Source organism: Nipponia nippon, unplaced genomic scaffold (assembly GCF_047370975.1).
Source record: "Nipponia nippon isolate SJK-2023a ecotype South Korea unplaced genomic scaffold, ASM4737097v1 scaffold_6, whole genome shotgun sequence".
In the NCBI taxonomy this organism is placed as follows: domain Eukaryota; kingdom Metazoa; phylum Chordata; class Aves; order Pelecaniformes; family Threskiornithidae; genus Nipponia; species Nipponia nippon.
The window spans coordinates 77,593,652-77,620,077 of NW_028262380.1; the positions used below are offsets into that span (position 1 = coordinate 77,593,652).

The window sequence follows — 26,426 nt, forward strand, 5'->3', positions numbered from 1 at the left end:
GCTCTAAAAACAACCAGATAGGAAATAGAAGACATATTTGGGAGCAGTTAATGCCAAACCATAAAAGTGACCATGTGTAAGTCACTGTAGAATGTGGTTTGGGCAAGGGCAGTAGGTGTTTTCTTTTTTTTTTTTTTTTCTTTCTTTTTTTTTTTCCAAGGCTCTCTATGTGATATATTGCTAGAACAAAACCAAGCAGCAAAGAGTAATATTTTGATCTAGGCCTGCATCCTGCTCAGGTGGACCTTTATTTGTAATTTTCCTAATGCTTAGATGTCTTCTTGTTTGAACTGAGTGTGAAGAAAAGGCCAGAAAAAAAAGTACTTCTGTTTGACAAATAACTGTGCTGCAATGCCTTCATATACTGAGGCCATATTTATGGATTCTGATGCTTTTCTTGTTTTCAGGTGAGCGTCCTTACCAGTGTCCTTACTGTGACAAAGCTTTCAGCAAGAACGATGGACTGAAGATGCATATTCGCACCCACACAAGGGTAAGTGTAGCTTAGTTTTTTATGGTTACTTGAGGATTGTCTATGAATCATGTGTGGCAAAAAGCAAATAATTACTGTTTCTGTAGAGATTAGTCTATACCAACCAAGATATTTTACACTTATCAAAATAAGAGGCAAAGATTCAAGTCATTAACTGTTAAATTCTAATTATGACTCTCTTACTGACCATTTATTTTTGATGTGTTCGATTTCTTATATGTTGAAATAATATCAGTACTACTTCCTTTAACCTGTGGTTATTTATAGATATAAATTAATGTTTGTAATTGTTTACTGTGTAAACAATTCTGTAAAAGCTTCACTATTCTTCAAACTTCAATATCCAGTGCTTTGATTCTTGCCATCTCCTTAAAATCCAGTCACTGTGAGCTTTTGTAGAGACTGTATTTTACTAACCGATGACAAATACTAAACTGCAAAATGACTTTATTTAACTTTTATTTAACTGAAGGCAAAATAAAAGGCACATTGCAGATGTCTCCAAGATTATTTTGGACTATGAGTCTCAGCCCAAAAGTTCTCTGTTTTAGGGAAAAGTGTTGTCGTGTATGTATATTTACTAGAGGACAAAGGTGAGATCTTGGCCCCGCTCAGCCAACAAAGAAATGGAGAGCTGTCTTCAAACACCTGGATGTGAATTCCCTTAGTAAAGGGAGATCTCCAGGTGAAGTTCAGCTGGTCTAGCATTCCGTATACTACCTGCCTCTGGCCTCCTCATCCACTGTAAGAAACCAAACAAAAAGTTAGAAGTAAACTGTAGCTTTTACCAGAGCTGGGAGCTGTTACTGCTAACAAAAGTCAAGGCAGCCTTGAGGCCAAACAGAGAAAGTTCTTAGATTCTATTAGGAAACAGGGAGGGTGATAGTTAAGTTAGTAGTCTCCATATGCAAATCTGTACACAGAATAGCTTTCTAAATAAGTAAAGATAAGATGCTTGTTTAATTCTCTACCATTCCACCTAGGTCTTGAGGGTACTAACTGGAAGACCTAGATAAAGTTTTAGCTCGTGTACGCCAAACTTTAGTTTAGAAGTTATCAGTAGTTTGTGCAGTGCTTCCCGGGGATTCACTGGAGCAAGCTAGCCCCATGATGTTAGTTGTTTCTCCTTCTTTCCAGCTGTTGAATCACTTTAAGAAGTGCTACAAAATCTTTTATGTTGTTACTGTCCCACATTACTGTTTTTGCACCAGGAGAAATTTCATTACCATGTATGTTCTACATGGCTGTGAGTGGGAGGAGTGCTAAACAAGACCAGCTCTGAAATAGTGCCAATTTTACTTTTTCCTGATATGTCATACAGTTTGAGTAAAAACAACAAGCCCCCCAGCCTCTGTATAAAAAAATAGAGGGGGAAAAAAAGAATAATAAGCCTTTAGAGCCTGTAATGATGTATCTCTGTTGACAGTAGTGGTTTACACCAAGTGATGATTTCTTCCAAAATGCACGTTTCTGTGTGAGGTTAGAGAACTTCACAAACATTACTTCATTGCTTAAAAGCTGTAAATTAACTGATAGCAGTTATTTACAGCAGGAGTGCGTACCCTGCAGTCTTAGAAAGTGCGGTACTTTGGTGGAGGAAAGCTGTACATTTTTTCTTGATAATTGTATATTTTTCTTGATAGTTGTATACATCAGTCCTGATTGCCTGCACAGTGCGGATAATAAAGCACTCGGATATATTATGTGAACACTTAAAAAAAATTAAGTCATTTCAAAGTAGAGATTTTTAATTGCACTGAATGGAAAACTTATAGTTGCTCAGTGTACTTTCTTGGGATGTTTCTTGCTCTTAGCTGTGCTCTGAAACATAATTATGCACCTTAGTAGAGAATTTTCTATTTTATTGTTGTTCGGCTGCTTACTACTACCTCTTCTATGTAACTTGTTGCTTACATATATTCCCATACATCATCATATTTTGCCTCTGTTACAGGTAAGCAAAAAAAAAAAAAAAATCTTTGAAATTTGCAGGCTGGCTCCAAAGTGCTTCTATAAAATTGGACTGAAAGACAAAAAGAAAATAATTTAAACACTGTTTATGAATGACAGAGGAACAATTCAACCAATGTTTGTTATTTAGCTAATAGGAAAGGGAAGCATTAGGAAAATAGATTTTACAGAGTGGAGATTTCTTTTTAATCTATGTAAACGTAATTAGACAGACTTTATATTGCACTAAGAACATAATTGCAATAAGAACATAATAAAATTTGATTTAAAATGTTTCAGAAAATGTTCTGCTGTATCGTGTAGTCAAAATATCATCCTCACAGAAAGAAAGAACTCTGTTCACACCAAATGTGATACGAGTGTTTCCATATACTTGAGATGTCATGATCATCTAGATCTGAACAGGTCATATTTCAGTTTTTCTTCTTTGTGTATGAGTGTGCTAAGCAGACTACTGGAAATCTTTACAGTTACACTAGAGGATTAAAATATGCGGGCACAGCATGATTTTTTTAGACCTTGCTTTGGGGTTTTGATTCTTTTTGCTGTCATGCTCTTTATATGCTGCTCCTATTCCGAAGCTTTACGGTGAAGCTCATTCGTATAGGAATGGCATTATATATTCATTTATCCCCCAAAGAAATATTTTTTTACTTTGAGGTAATAAGAATCATTATTGATAATGTTAACATTACTAGCTCATTTTGAAAACTGAAGTCTGTTACTATAACTTTGCTTCTCCCAAGTTTCCCTGGTCCTCACACTTCAATGCCTTATTCGATATCTAAATAGACCTGGATAGCTAAAAATTTTAAAGTCTTAGGAGGAAAAAAAAGTTGACTCGTAATATTAATAAAAACAATAGAACAGAAAGCAAAGCTTAGGATGAACTTTCACAGATTTTAAAGTCAGAAGGAGTGGTTATACCAAGTCAGTTCTTCTGCAGAACATTATCCATGCAGTGCTGTGGGATAATAAGCTGTAGTTTAATTGTTCAGATGAGTAACTATTAGTACAGGTATAGGGGAATAAATATATATTTTAGGTGGTGTGATTCAGATGTAAGTGAAAGGGAACAGAGTGGTGAAGGGAGGTTGGGTAATTGGAAGGAATAGGGGAAGATGGAGAGAGAAAATACTGAGGGGTAGGTTGAAAAGAGGCCATTATTTACAAGAGCACTTGTGTGCTTGGCAAGAATATGAAGATTTATTTAATGTTTGTATTAGGTTGATGCTTGTCAGTGATGCAGTGGTTCACATTCGGGATCTCATTAAGAGACACTGAAAAACTTAAATAATTGATCCTTGTGTGTTTGGTGTAGTTTATGCATGACTTCTAACTTAGTGTGTTGAGAGAAAAAAAAAAAAGTAGAAAAATATCATCCAGGAAACAAAAAAAACCCCGATAAACCTTTCAGTAGAGAAAACAGCTGTTTAGTATGTAGGTTATAGAATAGTTTTGTAGTACCAAGATCACCTGCCTTGAGGTTTTTCTGAACACAGGGATGCTAGCAAAGCTGAAATCAGTGCACTGAGATGCAGAACCCTTGACAGTTTTTGCCATGTACTTTAAGAGCAGGCAGGTCTGTCGTTACTGCCTGAGGCATCCTCTCTTCCTCCTTCCCGCCATTTCTTTCTCAGGCAGGTACATGCTACTTGCTGGAGGAAAAGGTGGGATTTCTCTGGTACTCTTGCTCGTTTAGTCAGGTTCTCTCTTTACTCTGTTTTGTAGAGGTGATTAAGAATTACGGATATTAAGATTGTTTGTTGATAGCCTAACATATTTGTATGTACTACTGATAGTTGAATTTCCAGCTTTGAGCATTTCAGATCTTTAACTAAGAACAATATAAGCTGAACTGAAAATTCTGAGGTATTTTCTAAAAGTGAATGCACACAGTCACATTGTAGCACCTCTCTGGTGCTCAGGGTAGTCATGGTCTAATTCTTCATTCTGGAAATCAGAGATTATGTGTATGTTAACAAGTAGCACAATGCAGCAGTAGGTATGTAAAGTGAAACAGTTAGTTCTGAGGGCCTGATGTTTATCTTCTGTGTGTTTCAAGGATTTTACTGCAGATTATGTGTAGTCTGGTCCTATGGACTGAATGCACAACAGCGCTCCCTGAAATGCGTTAAACCTTCTCGTTTAATTTTTTCCAAAAGGAATCCAGGTCACGTAGTTCAAAACGTTTTGGAAGTGTGCACCAAAGCATGGTAACAGGGGACATTTGGGAAGTGTGCTTCAAAAGTGCACACCTGATCTGAATATAAACACTAAAGGAGATGTATTCTGACTGTACTATGTAAGAACTTTTCCTGTGAAGAAAGATTATACCTGTGCAGAAATAGCTTGAAACTCCTCAGCATGATACTAATTCACTATAACTTGTTCTGTGATCCTTGAACTTGATCTGTAATTTAAACATAGACAAAACTAAAGATTAGGAAATAAAAAAATGTAGTACGCTTGCCAGTGTTTATTTCTGTCAGTTCGAAGAACAAGAAAAGCCAGGAAGTCTCACTTGAAATTTCTCTCTTCAAGCATCCGATGTGTTGACTTTTCAGGACAAAAGATTATGAAGATGTTGGCTATTCCTTTTCTTACCCGTTCCAACACATACATTTCATTTTCAAATTTATTCTTGCATGCAAAATAATTATGCAAAGAATAAATAACAAGCTGTATAAATCCAGAAAGTATTTTTGTATCAGCTAATCCTAGCAATGTGGAAATAAACATAATCATAGCACCCTTCCTCAAAGGCTATTCTTGTAAATGTCTTGCAAAAAAAGAGTCTGGTCTTTTGGCCAGAAAAATTGTGAAGAAGTTTAAAAGTAATAATATGACATTCAACAAGGAAAATGTCATTGTGTAGATTAAATCTAGATATATTTTACCAGTGGGATTAAATGCCAAACCTGATCCTGTGCATCAGGGAAGGCTGCTGGAAAAATCATTGTAGAAAGTTGATTAAGGTCTGGCAGCTGCTGAACTGAGTACAGCCTGGGTGGCCACAGGTGTCAGCTAAAACTCTGGAGTAAACAGAGAAGGTAAGCCAAAACCCCTACTGACAATGTAAGGAGAAGAAAATACCAACCACCTAATATTAAAATGTCACGTGAGTACTGATTTGTTTCTATGAAAGTAGATGTGTTTGGTTTATGGTTTGGTTTTTTGTTTGGGTGGGTTTGTCTTTTTTTTTCCCTTGAGAAGAAGAAATATAACAGCCTAAGAAAACATAAATGAGGAACTCATTGAAATTCTTGATGAAATGTATTTATGGACCATATCAGCTTTGAGGAAATACATGCATACTTCCAGCCTTCACAGTGCAGTAAACGTCAGCTCCTTCCTAAGGCTTTATTCAGTGCCTGGCATACTATTACATAGTTTGAGCTTAAACGTATGGAGAAATTATTGTATGTAACTGCAATATAATTGTTAGTGTTTGGAAATATGATCATTGATAGATGCCCACAGTTACTGTCATGTCAAATTGATGTTTTCATTACTTCCGAAAATGGTAGTTTTATTACAGTTTGTTTCAGTTAAATACATGGTAGTGATGGAAAACAGAAAGAGTAGAAGCTATTTGCAGATTTTTTTTCATCACTCGGTTTGAATATTTCATATTTATACTTTGAAGGCATAACAGATACATGTAATTTTTATAGCCTGTTTAAAAATCTGATTTCTGGTGGTTGGAAGGCTTCTGTCTGTAATGCTCAAATTGTATGTTTCTAAGGTAATATTTAAAAATTAGAGAAATTGCAATATATTAGTAGGTACATTTACTTGTTTCGTGTACAAGTGCCTACTATTTAAAAATGCATTGATCTTTAAGTATGTTTGAAAAAGCACCTAATATTCGGAGATTACACTGTAAGAAATAGAGGACATTAAATGATAAGCATATTTTTGTAACTCTGCAACCAACTTCACTTCCCATGCTTGAAATGCTTGGCCAGTGTGTATATATATATTTTTATATATATACTTACATATATGTATATGTATATATATTTTTTATATACATACATATATATGTATAGGTGTGTACACACACACACATACATATATATTTATATATGTGTGTTGCATGGAACTGGTCAATAGATTGCAGTTGATATTATGCAGTTTCTGGACACTTAAGCTATCAGTACTCACAATACCATTTAGGAAGCTTTGTCTCCTTTCTTGTTCATTTGAAACTGGGCAGCTTGGATACCGTTAGCAGCGTAGCCTTAAAATTGCAAGGATTCGTGTGATCTAGTGGCTTGAGTATCGGATATGTTTTGAAGTCAGCTCTTGAACTCCTTAATCTCACAGTTAATTCGTTAGTGGTTGCTGAGAGTATTAGTCTGAAGCTTTTATGAATATGTCTGCATGGCCTGCAGTCATGTGACTTCAGTGTAAAGATATCCTTAGAAGCTAAGGATTCAAGGCCTGACACAGAATGTGCGAGAGTTAGCCAACCTTGAGTTAATTTTGAGTATTATTTATGAATTTCATGGGAATAGGTATAAGTCATGATAAATATGGAAGCTAGGCAGTCTCCTGTAGAGGTTTTCTCTTCAAGTCAGTGTTTCAGCTTGCTGCTGGGACAGTACAAGAAGAAAACTGTCCTTATCCAGGTCCTGAGTTAAACAATCTTTCAAAGGCACTCATTTGGAACTTTACATGACCCACACTATTCTTTTTTTTTAACCCAGAAGAATATTAAAATAAAATCATTTTAAAAAAATGCAAGAACAATATTGACAATTGTGACATAATTTTGCTTGTTCTGTATTTCCCGGGAATATTTGGCTTAAGAAAGTTTTAAAAAAGGTCATGTGTTCTAGAAACAGCATACCAAGCTATTGCAAAAAAAAAAAAACCAAACCAAACCAAAACAAAAAAGAAAATTACATGGGGTACTAAATGTAGTCTTCTATGCACATGACAGTGTGTAATGAAATAATATGAGGTGTTGATTGAATTTTGAATTTTTTTCAATATTAGATTTTCTCTATATTTCCCTATTGGTGAGACATGAGTGAGTTCCCAAACATCTGTCTGAGGATGATGACTTTGCCAGTGCTCTGGTTTCCTTGCCTGTGGAATCTCTGTTTGTATACAGAATATAGAAGGTTTGAATCCCACTGCACCTATATTTTCACACTCTTTTTTATGTAATGTTGACTGATGTTCATCTTTTCCTCAGAGAGTGAAAATGTTGGGGGTTTTTTTGTTGTTTTTTTTTTTTTTTATATATTGATACTGTTATTTTTCCAAGAGCAGATCAATATCTATTGAATTTTCATCATGGCTGATTAAATAAACCCTCCTTCACTAAATCTTAGGGGCCAAAATTACTTCAGTGTTTTAAAAAAACCCAAATAAACAGAAACTTTGCAGATTGTAAATAGCAAATAGGCAGAACTGCTGTGGAAAATGGGAAGTTAATGTAAATGTAAAGTTAAGTAAATGTAAAGTTAATGTAAAGTCAAGTCCAACTAGTTGCATATACTAGAGCTTTTGAAGAAACGTACCTTTTTCCTTCTGGCAGGCATTTCAGTGAGGATGCATGTTTTCATTTTCATTACAAATTTTATTGCAAAAATTTCAGATTTTTTTTTTTTTAAAACCCTCAAAACTAAAAGAGAACTTTTCTAACAAAAACATCAGTCCCTTCTAATAAAAGTGACTTTTTTGTTCAAATTTGCCAAAATCCTTTTACAATTGTTTCAACAGGAAAGTTTCTGTGCCTGCTCCAGTTGTTGGAAGTATTCTTTTAAAGGATTTTACTCCTCAACTGAGGAAATGTGTACTTTTAAAGTGATCGTTTATTGAGGTTTTAATCATGACAAGATTCAAATCCCTACTACTTCTGTAGAGCTGTAAATTCTCCTCAGCCTTTGTCTGTTGTCCTGTGTCGACATTACCTTAGTAATTTAATGCAAGTCTCATAATTAAGTAGGCCTCTGTTTGTGGGTGAGCCACTTGCTGTAACTTGCCAAAACCTTCCAATTACTAAGAGAGCATCTTGTTAGTTCTTGCACTTTTTTCACACTTAAATACAAAACTGGACTCCATTAATTCGCACCATCTGTGATCTTAAGTGACTTAGCTTCTCTTCTCAACAGGGGATGTGTTGCTAGTGGTGATGACCTAGCAGAATCACTGATGTTTTTTTCCTGACATTAATCATCCTAGTCTGTTTTTAGGGCTGAAATGTAACTAAACATCAGCTACATAAGCCACCCTTGTTTCAGTAGGTGCTTTACTGTCTGTCTTACTGCACTATACCTCAATTCCCAGCCCTTTGATTAAGGTGAAAGCTGGTCTTTTAAAAAGAATTGAGCAATACGTTGCATGTCACCACCTCATTGATAGTGAAACTACCCATCACTCTTCTTAAATGTAGAAAGAACCTGTGCATTGATACTGGAATTTGCTGAGGCTCAAAGGTCTATTAGCACAGCTGCTGTCTAACAGGTTTTCTTGTAAAGAACGATTCGCTTGGCCTGGCCCTCAGCATGGTCTGACGCTGTCTGTGGGGGGTTTCTAGACCAAGCAGAAAGATCCATTCGATTCGCTAGGACTTACGTTACTCGTTCATCACTGTTCTGCTTGACTTTTGGTAGAAGTTTGCTGTTAGCGAGTCTGCAAGGTGGGTTGCTTATGGGTATGCATCATGAACCCTGTGTTAGCCTGCCTCTGGTTGGACTCTTTTCCAGGCCCCCGAGATCATGCTTTTCAGGCTGGAGTAGCCCTGAACCTTCAGTTCACTTTCAGGTGGGGTTTTTGACAGGATGATACCTGTTCTGGTCACCACCTTCGATACATGCCATGTACAACTGGCTGAAGAGCGCCTGAGTGTGGTTTGAGGCACATGTCAACGTTAATAATTAGTAATAATTGAAAAAAAGTGTTACTGGTATTAGGAAAAGGTTTAAAACACACAAAGCAAAGGGTTTATGTGAAATATGCAGGTGTCTTAACCTCATTCCCTCAATGCCTAAGGTACCCTTTAGATAATGCTTCCTGAAGTCTGCATTTGTCACTGTCCTCCTACTTCGTAAGCAGACAACACCACTGTTTTTTCTGCATTTTCAGGTTGGTAAAGCTATAGAATTCCCAGGTTTCTGTTCGAGAGGTCAGCTCTTGGTAGCTGCAAGCCTGACTAGTAGATTTTAATGTTGTCTGGCTGGTCGTTTGTTCATTCTAGGCCACATTTTTCCATTCTTGCTGGTTTTTTCAAAACAATTTATTTTTACTGACCCTGTGTTCAAGTGATAATGCAAATACATTTAGCAACAAATGATATTTATTAAGAATAATACAAACATTTTTGAATTCTCCACATAAGTTTTGAAAGCAGATTGTGATGCTGTATCTACATCTCACATGCCTAATGTGTAGGCGTTATGAGACTTTGGGAGAAAAGCTCTTTGTTTCAGAATAATGAAAGCAATTAAAAACAAGAAGAAAAAAAATAGGTGAGCTAAAGGATGATCTATATATTTTAAAATAATATTTTGCTATCAAAAATACAAGCTGATATTTTTCTTTAGCTCTGTGTTTCCTGTTGCGAGAATAAATCTCACCCAAAAAAGTTCCATACCCACTGTTTCCCAAGGAGTTTAGGTTGAGACCGTTTCAGGCTTATTCAGGTTTTACTAAGAATTTTCATGTATGTACTGGGCCTTACTGTTCATTTGTCCAAAATAGGTCATGTTTCTCTCCAGATTTGTCTGTTACACAGATCTCAGTTTTGTATGTTTCCAGAGAAAAATAAAGATTTTTTTTTTTTTTTTTTTTTTTTAATCATTGCCATTATTCATGTCTGGCAATTTTCACACTCACGTCACAAGTGTAAATGTTTACACGTAATATAAGATTATGTTTAAATGTTTACAAGTAATATAAGATCTGATATGCTTTTCCTTGTTTCTCTGAACTTCTCTGAATGTTCAGTTTTCAGCATGTAGAAAATGCAGATCCAGCAAGTTGATAGTCATGTGAAACTTAACATGGTCAGTATGTCTTACCACGAGATGCTAGTAATTCTAATGTGTGCTTAGATGTATGAACATGATCTACAAGAAGAAATGTGCAACATGTGAAATTCTGAAGTAAATCAGAAGTCAATCTGCTGAATTTAGTAGGATATAAAAAAATGAGCATGAGAGATTAGATCCTAGATAGCTCTGGGTTTTTAAGCATACTCTGCATGGCAATTTAAACCTAAGTGTTAAAAAGGATTATTGAATAACATTTCTGTAGTCAACAAGTTCACTTTCTGAGTAATATGACTCTGCAATCACTGTCGTAAATTAATTTAACCAAAAAAGTAAAGAATAAGATCTCCTGAGTGTGGGTTCAGCCCAGTTTTAACTTGCTCCTGCCACCTTGGAAAGAGTTACTAAAACTGTTCTTAACTCTTATTTATTTTAATCTTGAGCTATGATTTCTTTGGATATAGTAGTGTCTAGATTACGTTTTTCTTGCTGTTGAGCTCATGTAATAGTTCTAAATTCAGATTTTAAAAGTTATTTGTAGATCCTCCTACCAGTCATTCATGTTTTACCTGTATAATCAATTTTACCAGAAACAACCACATGCACTAGTGCTAAGCTAATATGCATAATGTATTTATATTTCTTAAGGGAGATACAGTCAACTACAGCAGCAGTTAGCAGTTCCAATATTCTGCATTTAAGTATTTCCATCTGTCGTGGTTGCAGGATACTCTGTACACATGTTCTATCAATCTGTTAAAGGTGGCGTCAAATGGCCTTGAGAATTTGTCATGTTCTGATGTCTTTCTAATGCAAAGCACAATTTGCATAGAATCCAAGGTAGTCATTTATGATTCAGCTATCCAGAGACAGATGAAGTGTGTATTGCAGGCACTGTTTTATTTGTCATCGTTGTTAAAATGTTGAATTCCTCTCAGTTTTAACGTAGTGAAGTGAAAAATCATCAGAGACGGGAGCTTCTAAGTTAGCATACCAGTCTTACAGCGAAGCACCTTGCAGATTACCAAGTCCCATTTGGGCTCTCCTTGGCCTTTCTTTGTTTAGAGGCAGGAAGGTTATAAATCCTGATCTACATATTTCTGTTTATACCTGGTATACTTAAAAATGTAATATTAAATCACTGCAGTATCAGCTACATCCTGTCTCTCTCACTCTCCCTGCTCCCTTCCTCATTTCTATCATCAATAAAAGAAAACACATGTAATCCTTTGGCTTTGCTGCCACCATAGTCGTGGCCTGGCAGATGCTTTTTGAACGGAGGGTAGATTTATAGTACTAGTAGTTGCGAACTCCTCTGAAGTCAGACTTGTATGGTCTTCCCAATGACCTCCTGTTTTGTTGACAGTTAGCAGGTTTTTCCCTTTGCTTTATGTTTTGAATTTGTCCAGCTTTTGTCTAATCTGATCGTTGGTCCCTATTGTCCATTTGTGGTGGTATTAACTTTTGCAGACTTATTGCTATGGTTTTTATCTTTTTTTTTTTTTTTCTTCTGTCCACGTTTAGAGCAGTGGTGGTTATGCCAAGCCAACATCATCTCTTCCATGTTACAAATGTTGCCTTCTCCAAGTATTGTGCAATGGAAATTTGATATGAGGGGAAGAAGGGGGAGAGTGAAAAGGAAAAGCACAGACTGTTTTGTTTTGAAGAAATTAGTCTCTGAGAATGATGGCTTCTTCGAAACTGACAAAAAAGTCTTTTCCTCTGGAGAGAAACTTAGGGCCAAGTTTTGCTCTGGACAACACTACTGATTTTACTGAAACAGACACAAATGTGAATGAAGGGCAGCTTAGCTTAGTGGAGAGGGGGCTGGTGTGAGTTGGAATTGTCTGCTGAAGTCACTGGAATATACAGATGTAAGGAATCTAAAATTAGATCAAAGATAGCTTTGGATGTGTTTCATGCACTACATATTGAATACATTACATATTTGAATACAAATGCCAAGGGGGTGGTTAGATATACCCCTTTTTGCCATAGAGAATAATACAAATAGCCAAAGACAACCTTGGGGAAGATATTACAGCCCAGGTTTGTGACTTCAGCTTCCCAGAATTTACAATGGCTCTTTCTCCCAAATGGAAACCGGAAGTCCATTTAACTCTGAAATGAATAAGATAATCAAGTTAACTCTTCAGATACTTGAAGAACAAGATGATAAAAAGGGAGCAAGTACCCCTGGTACAGTTTGCAATAATGAATGTTTTCATAGGTGTTTAAGATGTACACATCATATACTTTGCACTTTCTGTGGAACAACCTACACAGAGAAAGGCTGTTTGCAGAGCACTCACAGAAAATGTGGTTTATGTTAACCACAATGCAAAACCAATTAAGGGGGTGTTGCAGAAACCTGCTTTTCATATGGCTTATTCGTACATTTCCTTAAAAATTACAGACCTGCTCCATGAAGTCTTTAGTCAGTCTAGCAAAATTCCCCATGACGTGAAATTTTTGGTCTAGATGATGATTTTCTTTTTTTAAGATCAGCTCAGACCTTTTTTAGGTATTTTGTTATGTTTTACTCTATACTGAAGAATCATGGAAATTACGAAATTAAGAGAATGATGAAAAAACACAAAGATGATAAACCTGTAAGGAGAATCTTGCACAGAAAAGCTCATTAGTGGCTTCCCTTTAGGCCAGTTTGATTGTATGCAGCTGGGCAGTGTGTACTCAGCCTGTGTCAGTAGAAAGATTTGTCTTGCATCATACTGAAATGTACTTTATTTATCTCATTATTTATTCATATCTGAAACTGAAATTCCTGGACAAATGCTTTTGCCTGTGTACACAGCTTATGACGTGGTTTTGGTGAGCTAGAGGATTCCTGCCACTAAAAGTTGAGATGTTTCTGCCTGTGACGCTGCCTTTTCTAGGAAACCTTATGGGAGGGTAGCCCATCGCAATTAGAGCGAAATGAAGAACCCAGTCTTCACCCTGCCGAGATCTCTGTACCTGCAAAGAGCTTGGGACTTACCCAGAACAGCACTGATTTATAGTCCATTGTATTACTTGTACGGTTTATGCTGAGTGCCTGGCAGGATGCAGCAATATACGGAGACCTGACTGTTCCCTACATACTCAGAACAAGAATTCAATAACCAGAGAATTTCTTCCCTTCGTAGCTTCACCACCTAAGCTGAGTTGTTCCTTCTCACTTATCCTTGGATCCCACGTTATTTCTCAAAAGACCACTAAGATTACTGCCTATTATTTGTTAATTCATTGACTTAGCATTTTTATTGCCTATTGATTTTCAGTCTTTGTTTTTAATTTAGTTTAGTAAAAAATGTTTACTTTGTTGCCTAAAATACCCATCTTTAGAACTTAAGCAATACAGAATTAGGGACCACAGAAAAATGTAGGATGAGTGTGATTTAAATAAGTATAATTGTTTGCTGAAAATAAAGGTGCCTCCAGAGCATCAAAATTTTAGTGAGGCAATGTGCAATGCCATAATGCTAACTTTTACATTTAATTAATTTATTTAAATATTGTTTTCAATACAGTTCTTCTGTAACTTTAGTGGAATAAAAGAGGAATTACACCTTATATAAAAGTTTCTGTATTAAGGAAGAACTTCAAAGAAGAAAATCCTTATAAAAGTGGTTTTCCATACATATCTCTAATTATTTATTAGATGTCAGTGAGCTTGTGACTTTTATAACATCATGTGTTACAGTAGCTGCTAACCAATAGTTCTAATAAAAATACAGATGGCTTCGTTGCCATCTGTACTTCTTTTGAGATTCTGGAATGAATATGTGATTAACCTTCTGTCACCACGTTTCAGAATAAGTTTTTTCTCTACCACAAGCTTTCCTTGTACCTCCCGCTTCCTCCCCTCACCTCTTCCCCTTCTTTGAAACGTGCTAACAAACCTGAGGTTTTTATAGATGCCTTACTTGTCTTTATAGTTTAAGCTTTTGTGGAGGATAAAGGAAAGTACATTGGAATTTTATGTTTCTGTACCTTTCACATTACGAAAAACAGACTCCCAAAATGGCTGGGTTTGAAAGACTGGAACAGATAATTAATTCATGAGTGGGTGTTGAAGTGGAAACTGTCAGGCCACAGCTTTCCCAGCTTTCACTTAATCATTTGAAAGTAGTTTTCTGTTGTTTTCACTGACTGTAATCCCTTAGAGAGAATATAAAACTTGCACCATCCAGCATGGAATTCCACTCCTTTAATGACTTGGGCTCTGTGTTGACTCACTTTCACTCACTGTTGTCATTTCATACAGGAAAAGCCGTACCAATGCTCAGAGTGTAACAAGGCTTTCAGTCAAAAGCGAGGCCTAGATGAGCACATGAGAACCCACACCGGAGAGAAGCCGTTTCAGTGTGATGTGAGTTGATCTATCGCTTTGTCTTCTTGACTTCAGTGCAGCAGCATGACTTAATTGCAGTGAGACTACGGCCTCGCACCTATTGGCCGTGGCGTAAGTTACACTTCATATGGTCTTTGATTGCCTAACTAATGAAAGACCATTCAGGGAACTTTATGTACCCTCTTCAGTTGCCAGGAGTGTTGCACACCCTTTTATTTTACAGTTTTGGATCCCTTAAGAGTTATTTTCACCATTATTAATGCAATTAATTGTTGTTGCAAGTTACAAATTCATGCTTGTTGGGTTCCTATATAAATTGTATGACAGTTTAATAGTTGGAGATTAGCTTATACAGGAAAGGCATTTAATTCATTATACAGAATCTGAATGCTTCTGATGTTGTTCAATGAGAGGGATATGAATTCAGAATTTCCAATTTCTGTTTAGTGAAATCTGGTCTGATATTTTCAACACCTGCTCATAGTTGTTTTTTTTTTTATTGTTCAACAAAGGCATCGTGGATGGTGTGTATGCTTGCAGTGTTGAAATGCAGCATATCGTATTACAGTTCATAGATCACTGTCAAGTACTTTTCATTCAGCATACCCCATCCTGTATACAACGTGTCTCACAGCTTTGGAAGGTAGGTGGGGAGGCTGAATGTGCAGAAACCTTTGGAAAAGAATGTCTTTCAGAATGATCAAATGCCAGAATTTAAGTTGTTGCTCAAGGATTTAGAGAAGGGCATCAGAATAGGGTATAGAATTAGTATAGGTGCGTTGTTTTGTGATACTAGTTCTTAAAGAACTAGTCACAAGGGAACTGCCAGCTTTCAGTTATATCTGAGATGGCTCGGTCTGAACAATTGTAAATTTGTTCACAAATTTCTAAAACTAGGTGCAAAGTTAGAATAACCACTTGGCATGAAGGTCGCAAGGGTCTGTTAATTGATCTGGCTTTTAATAAATAATCTGGTGACATTTCATTAAGAATAAAATGTATTAATTTAATGAAAAATATCAGCTGCAATATTTTGCTGATGTCTACAAGTCAGGAGATTCTTTTGGGATAATCTTAGCCTGGCTCTAGATAATACCTTGAGGACTTCTCTAATTCCAAATCATTGTCAATAACTTTTTCAGCTTTCAGATTGCTATACTGTTTATCAGCTGTTGGCTAGCTTGCAGTGTAAATGCAATTCTTCCCACACTGTGGATCCAAGATTTGCTGGTCTTGGATTCAGTGTGCTTTTTCAGACCAATTTGGGGTGGTAGTTATATTTTATTCTTTTTTTGTTTCTTTAGTTGAAAATAGGAGCTGTATGAAAACACACTTTCCTGCTTCAACTATTCCCTCAGTTTTCCTCATTAATTAGATAGAACTGTATTTTCCTAAATAGTAGTATTTCTAGAAACAGCTGTAATCCGTGTCTGGTCCTGGTCCTTCGCTGAGAATTTTTATGTACCTTCATTTACTGGATTTTTTTTTTTTTTTTATACTTTATATTACTGCCATGTTTCACCAAAATTATTCTTCAGCACTAGTCCTTTGCCAGCTGCACATTGCAGAGATTGCTGGCTTTTGGGGGTTTGGACATGAACAACAGTTGCCTCTACTATTCATTCATACATTCTTCAGTTGCCCAGGTGCAACTGAAGAATAGTAAATGTCACCCAGAGCAGATGTCACCCAGAGCAGACCATTCCTCCAGAGCCGTCTCGCCCATTGCATGTTACCAGATGTTTCAGTGGGAGTTACAGGAAAACCAGTAGTGGACAGTTACAGAAAAATGTACCTATGGGAGACATCTATTGTTGGCTCCCCAATACTAAAGATTGCTTTTTACACTCAAATATTCTCACCTACAATTTTTTATCCTGCTAAAGATAGCTGTAGATGTTCTCATGATTTTTCTTGTAATGACTAGACCGGTAATTTATGGCAACGACTTCCACAAATTCTTAACTGTGGAAAGAGATTTTGGGGAGGGCTGAGTGTGTCAGGTTACTGCAATGGAATTTCAGTAACTGTCTTTTAGTTCTTTCATTAACAGAAAGGGTTAATAGCTATTCCATTCATTGCTTTCTGTACACGTGCCATGTTCCTTCTTAGTCAACTTGTCTGAAGTTGTTTCTCTTTCCAACGCTTTGCATGATGACTTCCCATGTTCATAATCATTTTTGTTAACCGTTTTCTGGATTTTTCTCCCCCATATCCATTGCACGTTTTAAGAGACTCATTGAAGTAATTGGGAAAGTCCATAAGTCCAATGCCCAGACCTACTAAGAATCATTTAAAGATGAAAAACAAGCTATTTTTTTCAATGATTAGCATATTCATAAATGTAAGCATACATGAAACCACACTGAAAGACAAAAGTCTTAAGAGGATTGAGGGTTTTGGTCTTGTTTCCTACCTGGCATGAGAAGCAGTCATAGAAACTATTCAGCCCTTTCTTCTAAATAATGTATTAACGTTTGCTGTCAGAATTTTCTTGGTTTCTTAGTACCATTGGCATTTACAAACAGGAGTTGCCTTCAGTGCCAAAGAACTGAAGAAAGAAAACTTTTGGCTGTTGAAAAATAATGTGTATTTTATGGGCTCAAGAATAGGCTTCACTTGACAATGCACCTCTCCTCACCTAATATGAAGTATTACATACCAATTTTTTTAGACTGCATTTTTGCTTCAAATAGAATTTTCTTCCAGAATCAGAAATAAAAGCCATGTCTTCTCTTCCTCTCTCACTCTCCTCTCTCTCAGGCATATGGAACAGACATTACAGTACAGGATTGTGCTACATGTAAACGTAATCCCTGTACCCTGTTTGATGAAGGTACTACAGTTTGTTTATGTAGCTATTTCTGTGTCTTATCAGTCAACAAAAGGTTTTCAGAACTTAGCGCTAATGACTCAAAGCTCTCGCATCTCACTGATAGTAGTGGAAATTGAATATTCCCATTTTAAGGTGAAAATTCTAGTATATGTCACATAGGAAAGTGAAAATAACCGAAATATGGAAGTACAAAACGTGTTTTTTTTCCTAGTATATTAGATTTCTGTCCTCTGAAGACCAGCCTTTTTTTTACTGGAAGGCCAATTGAACTTCAGTTGCCTCAGAGACAACAGATTGTTCTTTGGGGGCAGAAAGGTCAGCTACTGCCTGTCCTGGTTTCTTTCCAGTACAGTATTTCCCTCCACTCTGCCTTTAGCTGACCCTACACTTACTTTCAAATGTCAGTCGTTTCCATCCTCCCTACTTGATCAAAACTTTGATCATTTTGAAGAGATTGATTAGAGTTCAAGTACACATTAGCAACCATGGTTGTAAATCTATAAAATGTCAGTCTTGCTTACACAATTGAAATGCGAAGCAAACTCTTAATAAAACCTGAGAACTTTTGTGCATAAGCACAGCACAAGGTGTATCATATCTTTAAGTAATGAGCCTGTGCATTCCATGTTCTTTTTGAAGAAGTTAGGAGGCAGAACATGCTAAAGCATTGAAGGAACAGCAGGACACATTATACTAATCATGACACAGGCATTATAAATGAAAAAAATGTACTTTAAAACTGTGTTACAAGCTGTTTACTTTAAAAATGAAAAGGCATTTCTAAGATACACAGAACACATATGTATCTTATGTGTATATATCCTTGATCGACTTCCTGGCTTCCAAGAAACATGTTGTGTGTACAAGTATATGATACTTTTAACATGTTGAGACTTGCGAGCAAGCATGATGGTTATTATTAGATAAACGTTATGAGTTCACTTTGTGTGCTCTGTGGAAGAGGAATAGAAAACGGTACTTGGCAAAAACAATATTCAGACCTGACCAGTGGATGCTGTAAGTGACGTTCACTGTTGCATAACAAAAGGGTGACTGTTGCTTGGGTCTGAAAGAGGTAATTATACATTTAGGGAAAAAAGTTGGAGAGTTACAGTTGCTATATAAAAGTCCCCGGTATTACGTCATGCCATAAATTCAAAAATGTTCCATTGCAACAGCACATACATTGTTCTTGTCTGGGGAAAAATTTTTTGGGGTACAAAACTTGCCTCTGGCACTTGCCCTTTTTATGGTCATTGTATGGCTTGGCCTTAATTGGCATAAAATACATATATTGCAGGTCAAGATTATCTACTTGGATAGTCAGCTGTATTTGTCTGTCTTGGTTTTGAAAGGAGTCAGTAATCATTCAGCATTTTCATTACTAGTTTGATACAATATGAGTTTAAAACTTCATTTTTCTAAAGAGGGATTGTGCTGGGTTCCCTGAGTTTCCTCTGCATGGAAGACATTTTTGTCTGGAATGGACCTGGAATTCTAAGATTGCAAGCCTAAGGATGTCCATTCTTACTTTAATTATATGACTCTTGCCTATTTTGTTTGTCAAATCAGGAGCAGGTTTGTTTTTTGAAATTCATGCATACAATATGTACCTGGATAGAAGGTAAATGTGACAATATAACTGCACGATTTCAGTTGAATTGATGCCTTGCCTGCAGATTCTTAACTTTTCATGCTAACTTCTCTTGGCTGAGCTTGTGCTTAACCTTTCATTTTGACTTCAGTACAGGAAATTTTATAAGAAGCGATGGTTTTAGCATGGCAGAGTCCCTCATCCCAAAATAACCACTTATTCAAGTGGCAGAATGAACTGGACTGCTTGGAGTACAGTGGAGGAAGGAAAGCAGCACAGCAGATAATATGGCAAAGGAATTGCACCTTTATTTGCCAGATGTCTTCTGTTTTGTTGGCCAGGCAGAGGAAGACTGGAACAATGAGGTTTCCTCTACAATAATTATTAACCTTTCTTGCAGCCTTCAGAGTCCTTTTTTTCCTCACTCCTCCCTCCTTGCAACTGAGCAATTTGAACTGATTTTTTAGGAACCTGCAGATGTCATTCTGGAGGTCAGGAAGGAAATATTTCATTTGAGATCAAATTGACAGAGGCTTGTGATGTTTTGTCATAACTTTTTTATCTATCCCAGCTAGAATAATAGGGTTAAAAAAACCCCAAACAAACAAACAACAAAAACCAAACCAAAACCAAAACAAACAAAAAACACAACAACCCACAATATAACTGGGACACCTCAGTGTGTTGATATTTTGAAGACTGGGTCTTTTCTCCCTGCTCCCCTGCCACCATGCCTATGGTACCACTGTTAATGTACGACAATGAAAGATACCAGACAGAGTAATAATCTTTAAGGTATTCTCTGAAGGAGTTATTCTTCCAAAGACCAGCTCGTTTATTAAGTATTGCAGGTATGTGTGGCTGTGGCCTCAGCAATGTAACATCAGGAGTGTTATACATGCTTGAAGTTCTAAGACTTCTTTTGTCTTTGCCTTGTCTTCACTGCCTTAGGTTTGTGATCTGTCCTTCAGCCTGAAGAAAATGCTGATCCGACACAAGCTGACTCACAACCCCAATCGACCGATGGCAGAATGCCAGCTTTGCCACAAGAAGTTTACAAGAAATGACTACCTCAAAGTGCACATGGAAAATGTCCATGGTGAAACTGACAGCTAATTACGGCGTGTGTGAGAAGAATGGATCTCACGTTCCAAAGGGCTCCGTTTGTGCATGTACAAACTCCAGACTTCTCACCTGACTAGTAAGCATAGTCAGGAGAAACAACTGTAATGTGTTCACATTTTATCTTTCCCCACTTTTTTTTAATATACTAGTAGGATAAAAACCAAAGAGATTCACCTGAAGTAAAACATAGCTTGAAAATAAAAAGCTGAAGATAAAAAAACTTTGGGAAAATTTTAGCCTCATTAAAAAAAAACAAAACCAAACAACAAAAAACAAACAAACAAAAAAACTGCAAAAGAAAAAAGCTTTAAGCAAACTTCACCTTCTCAATTACAGCCTTAGAAACTTAGATGTTGGTAGCATTACCTGGAAATCCTGGACATTTGGAACTCAACCTTGGCTGTCTGCAACTGTATTTCTGTATCTAAGCTTCAAGAGTCAATTAAAATTCTTTAATTTGAAACCATGCAGAATTTGTCATTCTAATTGACTGCTGATTGCATCCAGGCACATTTTATTCAGATCTTAATTCTGCATTTTGTTGTGACATGATTTTGTCTCATTTTATTTACAGCTTTCTCATTACTACATGAAACTCATTAACTTGTATTGGTTCTTGAGATGCCAAAATGTATGGGTACAGAAACTGGGGAAATCTGTCACGTTAAGTATTTCTATATGAGCATTGAGGAGGATGTGTTTCTTCTGGTTACATGAAACAAGACTGAAGTGAAAACTCTGAGCAATTCAGTTTAAGTCCTAAATTCATACTCATCATTGTGACTGGCAAGGCAAGTGGAAAGACATCTTAACAGTGGCTTGAGCAGCTACAGTTGCCTAGTTAACATGTATTTGATTTTCTGGTGAACAGCTGGTTCCCAGAGTATTTCTTCCTGCTGAATCAGATGCCCTGGATTTCTTCATCCCACTTAACGATCTTTATTTTCTTAATTCTGTTCACGAGCACTGGGAAAAATACTGCTTTACAACTAAGTAACAATGAAATTCCTCATGTTATCCGATTGTTTACCGCAGTAAAACTCTTGAAAAGAGTTCCCACAGGCCCTCTTGTACCACAGCTAGATAACCAAGAAATTTTTATCTACAAGGACAGTAAAACTGTAACTTCACAGGGTGACTGCATGTGAAATTCCTGAGTTATCAGCAGTTAATATTAAGGCTCTGTCATTAGTAAACTGTTCATATTCATTTTGGACCTGTCAAAGTTTTGTAAAATGAACTTGCGTTGGGACATCTTGCTTCTAGTTTTCCTGGGAAAAGAATTCAGCTTCTTTCTGAACTGCAGTGGGGGCAATTATGCTGAAATGAACAGCATAATTCTTTATCTCACGGTAGACTCAAGTCTGTTTATCGCGTGGTAGATTTTCTACTCAGAGGAGCAGAAAAGAAATAGCAGTGGTAGTATTGCTAGCGATGGCAATAATTAGCAATAGATGATGTTGATATGTTTAGTGATTAACACTTCCTTCTCTACTAATCATTTGGATCCCATTCTTCTGCATGGATATCTGTATGTTACATGTTCAGTTTTGAGACCCAGCATTGGATCCCAATAGTAATCTTTTCCAAAGCCATTACTTTTCTCCAGAAAATAAGCAGAAGACACTTTGTTTTTCTCAGAAGCTGAAGAAGGCATGCCACTAATAGGGATAATTGTAATTACAGGGTCTGTATCAGAGGGTCTTAGTTTTTTCTAGGAAGCCTCCTGTTTTGTTATGAGACTGTCTTCAACCTCCTTTCTTTTCTTTTGGAAGGCTATAACGCTCCATGACAACAGACTAACAAGTTTACAGCTGTCCTTCCCACTTACAAGGAAGTTGTACGCTCAAGTTTACAGGTTCCCTTTCTTAGCAAAACCAGGTCACTTACTGCTAGCGATTCTAACAAAGTTGATCTGGGACAAGCAGGAACTGCCACTGTTTTCAGCATTATAGAAAACTTCAAAGTGGTATCTTCCAGTTTATTTCAAAGGTCCTTGGCTCAAGTTACATATGACTAGTTAGGCTTGAATGAGCCACCTGCAAGGTTTCTGCAGGCAAAGCGGTAACCTTCAGCTGTATTTGCAGATTTGAAATTGGAATCCAGTTTCCCCTAGGCTGATCTGAACTGAAAAAAGCATAAAGCATAGCAAAGCAATAGACATATGGTCCGGACTGTAATGTAATTGTATAAAATTGGCCACAGCAGTCATACTGATGTAAATTCATATGAAGAGGATCCCGGAGAAGACCTGCATATGCAGAACCCAATTTCATATAATGTTGTTCTATAATGTTATCAGTTCAGTGTGGAACAAGTGACTTGGGTGTTGCACTGGTGTGTGGCAGCAAAGCGTATCACTACATGTATGTGTTACATAATTTTGTGTTATGTTTTAACCTCTGTGGTGTTATGTAATAACCTTTATGCTCTTTTTCATTTTAATTAAATACAGAACTTATTTTCCTTTAATTTTAGTAGTTTTTTGCAGTATTAGTTTTGAAGGCAAACTGCGTGGTTGGTTTTATGAATTAGAATTATTCAGTAATGCTTGAGTATTTTATTGCATTCAGTTTGCCTGTTGAAATGCATACGCTTAATTGTTACGAAATTGTTTAGGATTCCTGTAGATTTTGAAGAAGTGTAATTAGGAATCTGTCACTTGTTTGTGACTACCACCTATGTGTAAAAGCATACTAAGTTGTCTTCGTGCCCTTTTTGTTTCCTGAGAGGTATGTGAAACTTGGAGTCTTTGCCAGTTCCATACAAATCGTTTGTTCGTATAAATCAAATATATTTTAAGTTTTTAAGACAAATATAGTAGAAATAGGCATTATAAAGTTGAGTAAAGAATACCTCCTCTCCTTATTTAGAGAGCTTTTGTTAGAGAGTTTATCAGACTGATATATTTCTAGGTCCAGAGAACTTCAACTTATTGCTACAGTTATTGTGAAAATTAATATAATGTAAGTGTTCAGGTAGCAAAATCTATCGGTACCATATAGTGAGATATCTGAGGGTGTTTTAACTCTATGTTCTTAATTATCTGCAAGGAGAATTAGGTTGGTGACTTGTCTGGGGTGGGACAACGTGGCAAAGGTGACTTTTTTTCTTGTTTGTTTGCCTTTTTGACATTACAATGAAGAATTCAGTCATAGAAAAATTGAGATTACAATTTTTTTATATTTTTCTTTCTTCATATTTTTCCTTCTTCCATTTGGTCAATGCAAACTAAGGCACAGAGTACAGCAGAAGGGAATAAACAAAGAAACAAAGAAACAAAAAAAAAAGATAAAAAAGTTCAAAAGTGAAGATTTTCTACGCCGTTTTTCAGAGACAATACTATTAAAACACAAAGAAGAAAACCTTTCGGGGGGGGGAAAAGGGGGGAGATAATTTAGTATATTTTACATATTTTGCATAGGGTTTTTGCCAGAGATCTTTGCTGCAAAGTTGTGTTACACGTTTAGGATTAATAACTTTGAGAAAAATAGCTACTTGCTGAAAGTCAGTACATGAAGAGGGGAATGACCTTTTTTTGTGTTTAAGTATTGCTGGATAAATTACAATATACATATTAAGATCGATCATGCTGTATGTAATCAATAGCAGCAGTTAAATAACTGAAGCTTTGATCTTGTTAATGGCTTCAATAGAACAAGAGATAGACAGGATCAATGTGCAAGTGAAAGACCTTCATGGGAAGCACAAGAAGTAGGTGCAGAAGGTTGAAGCCCAGCTCCAGGTGATGGCTCTTCGATCGTGTCCTCCAGGAACTTTCCTTGTGGGCTAAAGAGGCTGCAGATCTGCCTGAGCTCCTACAGAGCCAGCACCTGGCTTGGCAGCTGCAGGTGTTTCTATGGCAAGAACTGCCCTGTTCTTTCCATGAGGTGCTTGAATTTCTCGTAGTCGGAGGTAATATGATTCAGATTACTGAATTCATGGTGGTGGACTGTATAATTGAGTTCATATGCAATGCAGACTTACTGTTATGCAATATATTTCTCTTTGGTCATAGCTTTCTTAAAAAAAAAAAAACAAACCAAAAAAAACCAAAAAAAAAAAAAAACCAAAAACCAAAACAGACAAACCAAATGAACAGAAAAACAAAAACAAAGGAAAAAACCAAACCAACAAACCCTTCTTTAAGTAAAAATTTCCATTGATAGTCTCCCACTTGGTATTATCTTTGGAAAAGACAGAGAACATTCCCTTCAGCTGATTTTGAGAAATAAGAATTTGAAACCTGTTGGTTTAAAGGTAATTGGGTTTTAGTGTGTGTGTTTGTATGTTTGTTTTGCTTTACTGTCTACTATGACAAACTGACACAATTCGTCATTAGTTAAAATACTGACTTTTCCATGGTAAGTTGTGTCATGCGGAATAACACGAAAAGCTAGAGATATTCCTGAAATAGCGTGTAGTCACTGAAATTTCAGAAGGCTGTAATTTTTTTTTTTTACCCTCCTATATTGTATAATTTTATGCAGATCATAACATTCAATTTATTCTCTTTATTTTTCCACTACAGTTAACCCCTCTTGGAGAGAACTCCATCTCTGATGTTAGGAACAGCAGCAAACTCGCTTGTTCCTTTTGCTTTCTATTCTGATCAGATGTATGGCCAAAAGCTGATACAAATCATTAATATGATAACATTAGCAAGTGCAGAGGATATTTATAATTCTCTTTTGTTTTATATGATTGTGAAGGATTTAATGCATCCTTTAGTTTACACTAGTAAGTTCTAATTAGAAATCAGACAAAGAAATAGTGTAAATTAACGTGTACTAGGCATTTTATGTTGTTATATTTGAACGTACAGACATAGTGTAGTCAAAGCAATTTGTATGTTCTGTGAGTTAATTTGTGATGTTGTTACAAGAATATGTTTCTGGTCTGTGTTTCAAATTGCAACCTTTGGTGCTCTGCATTTGTGTCAATACGTACCAATACCATTATTCTTCAAAGACCTCTGACTATAGTTTATTTTAATTTTTCAGTTTAAAAGACATAGCATGATAGTCCCTCTAAAGCATTACCTTTAGAGGTGGAGCAGCTCACTGTGCTGTTGTCAATGTATGATCAGGTCATAATAAAACGTTTTAAGTTCAGTTACATACTTGTTGCACAAAAGTATAGGGATTCCCTTCACAGTGAGATCTGAAATATGCCTATTTGGGTTTTTTTAGGCTAGTGTTAGCTCAGAATATGATAGCAGTTACAGCTGTAAAGATATATTCTTGAACACGTTTGAATTCTGACAGCTTATTTTGTCTCTTATACATACTGTAGCACATCAAGAAGATGGAGTAATTTAAGGATGCACAGTAGCAGCTGAAAAGTCATCACTGATAAACAGTTTCCTTGACCTCGAAAATTATTTGTTGAACATTTCAACCTGGGACTGCCAGGCTTATTTTTATTTAGTAGTTATTGTCTGTTTTTTTAGCCTGTTTTATCTCCCATCCCCATTCCCTTGTAAGCTGGTACTGAATCCATAACATGCTGTTAAGAAGGGCAGACAGTATACTGGCAAACCCGGTGTTTGCAAAAGCATTTGCTGCTATGCTGTGTCACTTTCACCGAGCCCTATTTGTTCTGTTCAAGTAGCATGCCTCTTTGAGTTTGCTAACCTCAGCCACCTCTCATGTTACAACAGGAGTGTGATCAGAGGCTGTGCATGATATATAAACTGTCATCACCCTCCAGTGACGAAAGAAACCGGGGGAAACACCCGCCCATGTCACAAGTGGAGGAGAAACTTGATGGTCCATTTGTCTCCGTGGACTTCAGCTGAGGTAAGCAAGAAAATATTCTTGGATCTCCATCACTGCACATGTCCTGGGCCCGATCACCTCAGAAAAATCTAGATAGTAAGATGGAGGAATGAAAACAAAGCTGCTTTCACTTATCGGTAGAAATGTAGGCGCTATGTGTTTTGTAGCCTGCCTTGAAAGTGGTGGCAAGTGCATCGTAGCTTAAACAAAAACAAAACCCCTTTGATTTGAGTGTGCGGCAGGAGTGGGCAAGAAGTGTGTTAT

At 36.6% G+C, this 26,426-nt stretch overlaps 1 protein-coding gene across 7 annotated transcripts in view; it reads left to right on the top strand.

Moving 5' to 3' along the window:
- PRDM5 (PR/SET domain 5) overlaps positions 1-26,124 on the top strand; it is a 95,069-nt gene extending 68,945 nt beyond the window's left edge. For 5 of the 7 annotated variants that reach the window (XM_087736486.1, XM_087736481.1, XM_087736482.1 and 2 more), the window contains 3 exons: positions 408-493; positions 14,741-14,845; positions 20,209-20,848. In XM_087736486.1, coding sequence (XP_087592612.1) covers positions 408-493; positions 14,741-14,845; positions 20,209-20,373 — 356 coding nt within the window. In that variant the 3' untranslated portion in view covers positions 20,374-20,848. Of the gene's footprint in view, positions 1-407; positions 494-14,740; positions 14,846-15,339; positions 15,473-20,208; positions 20,849-26,044 lie in introns of those variants that run through there. The other 2 variants (XR_015699675.1, XM_087736484.1) reach the window with 2 other exon arrangements.
- Positions 26,125-26,426: the final 302 nt, after the last annotated feature.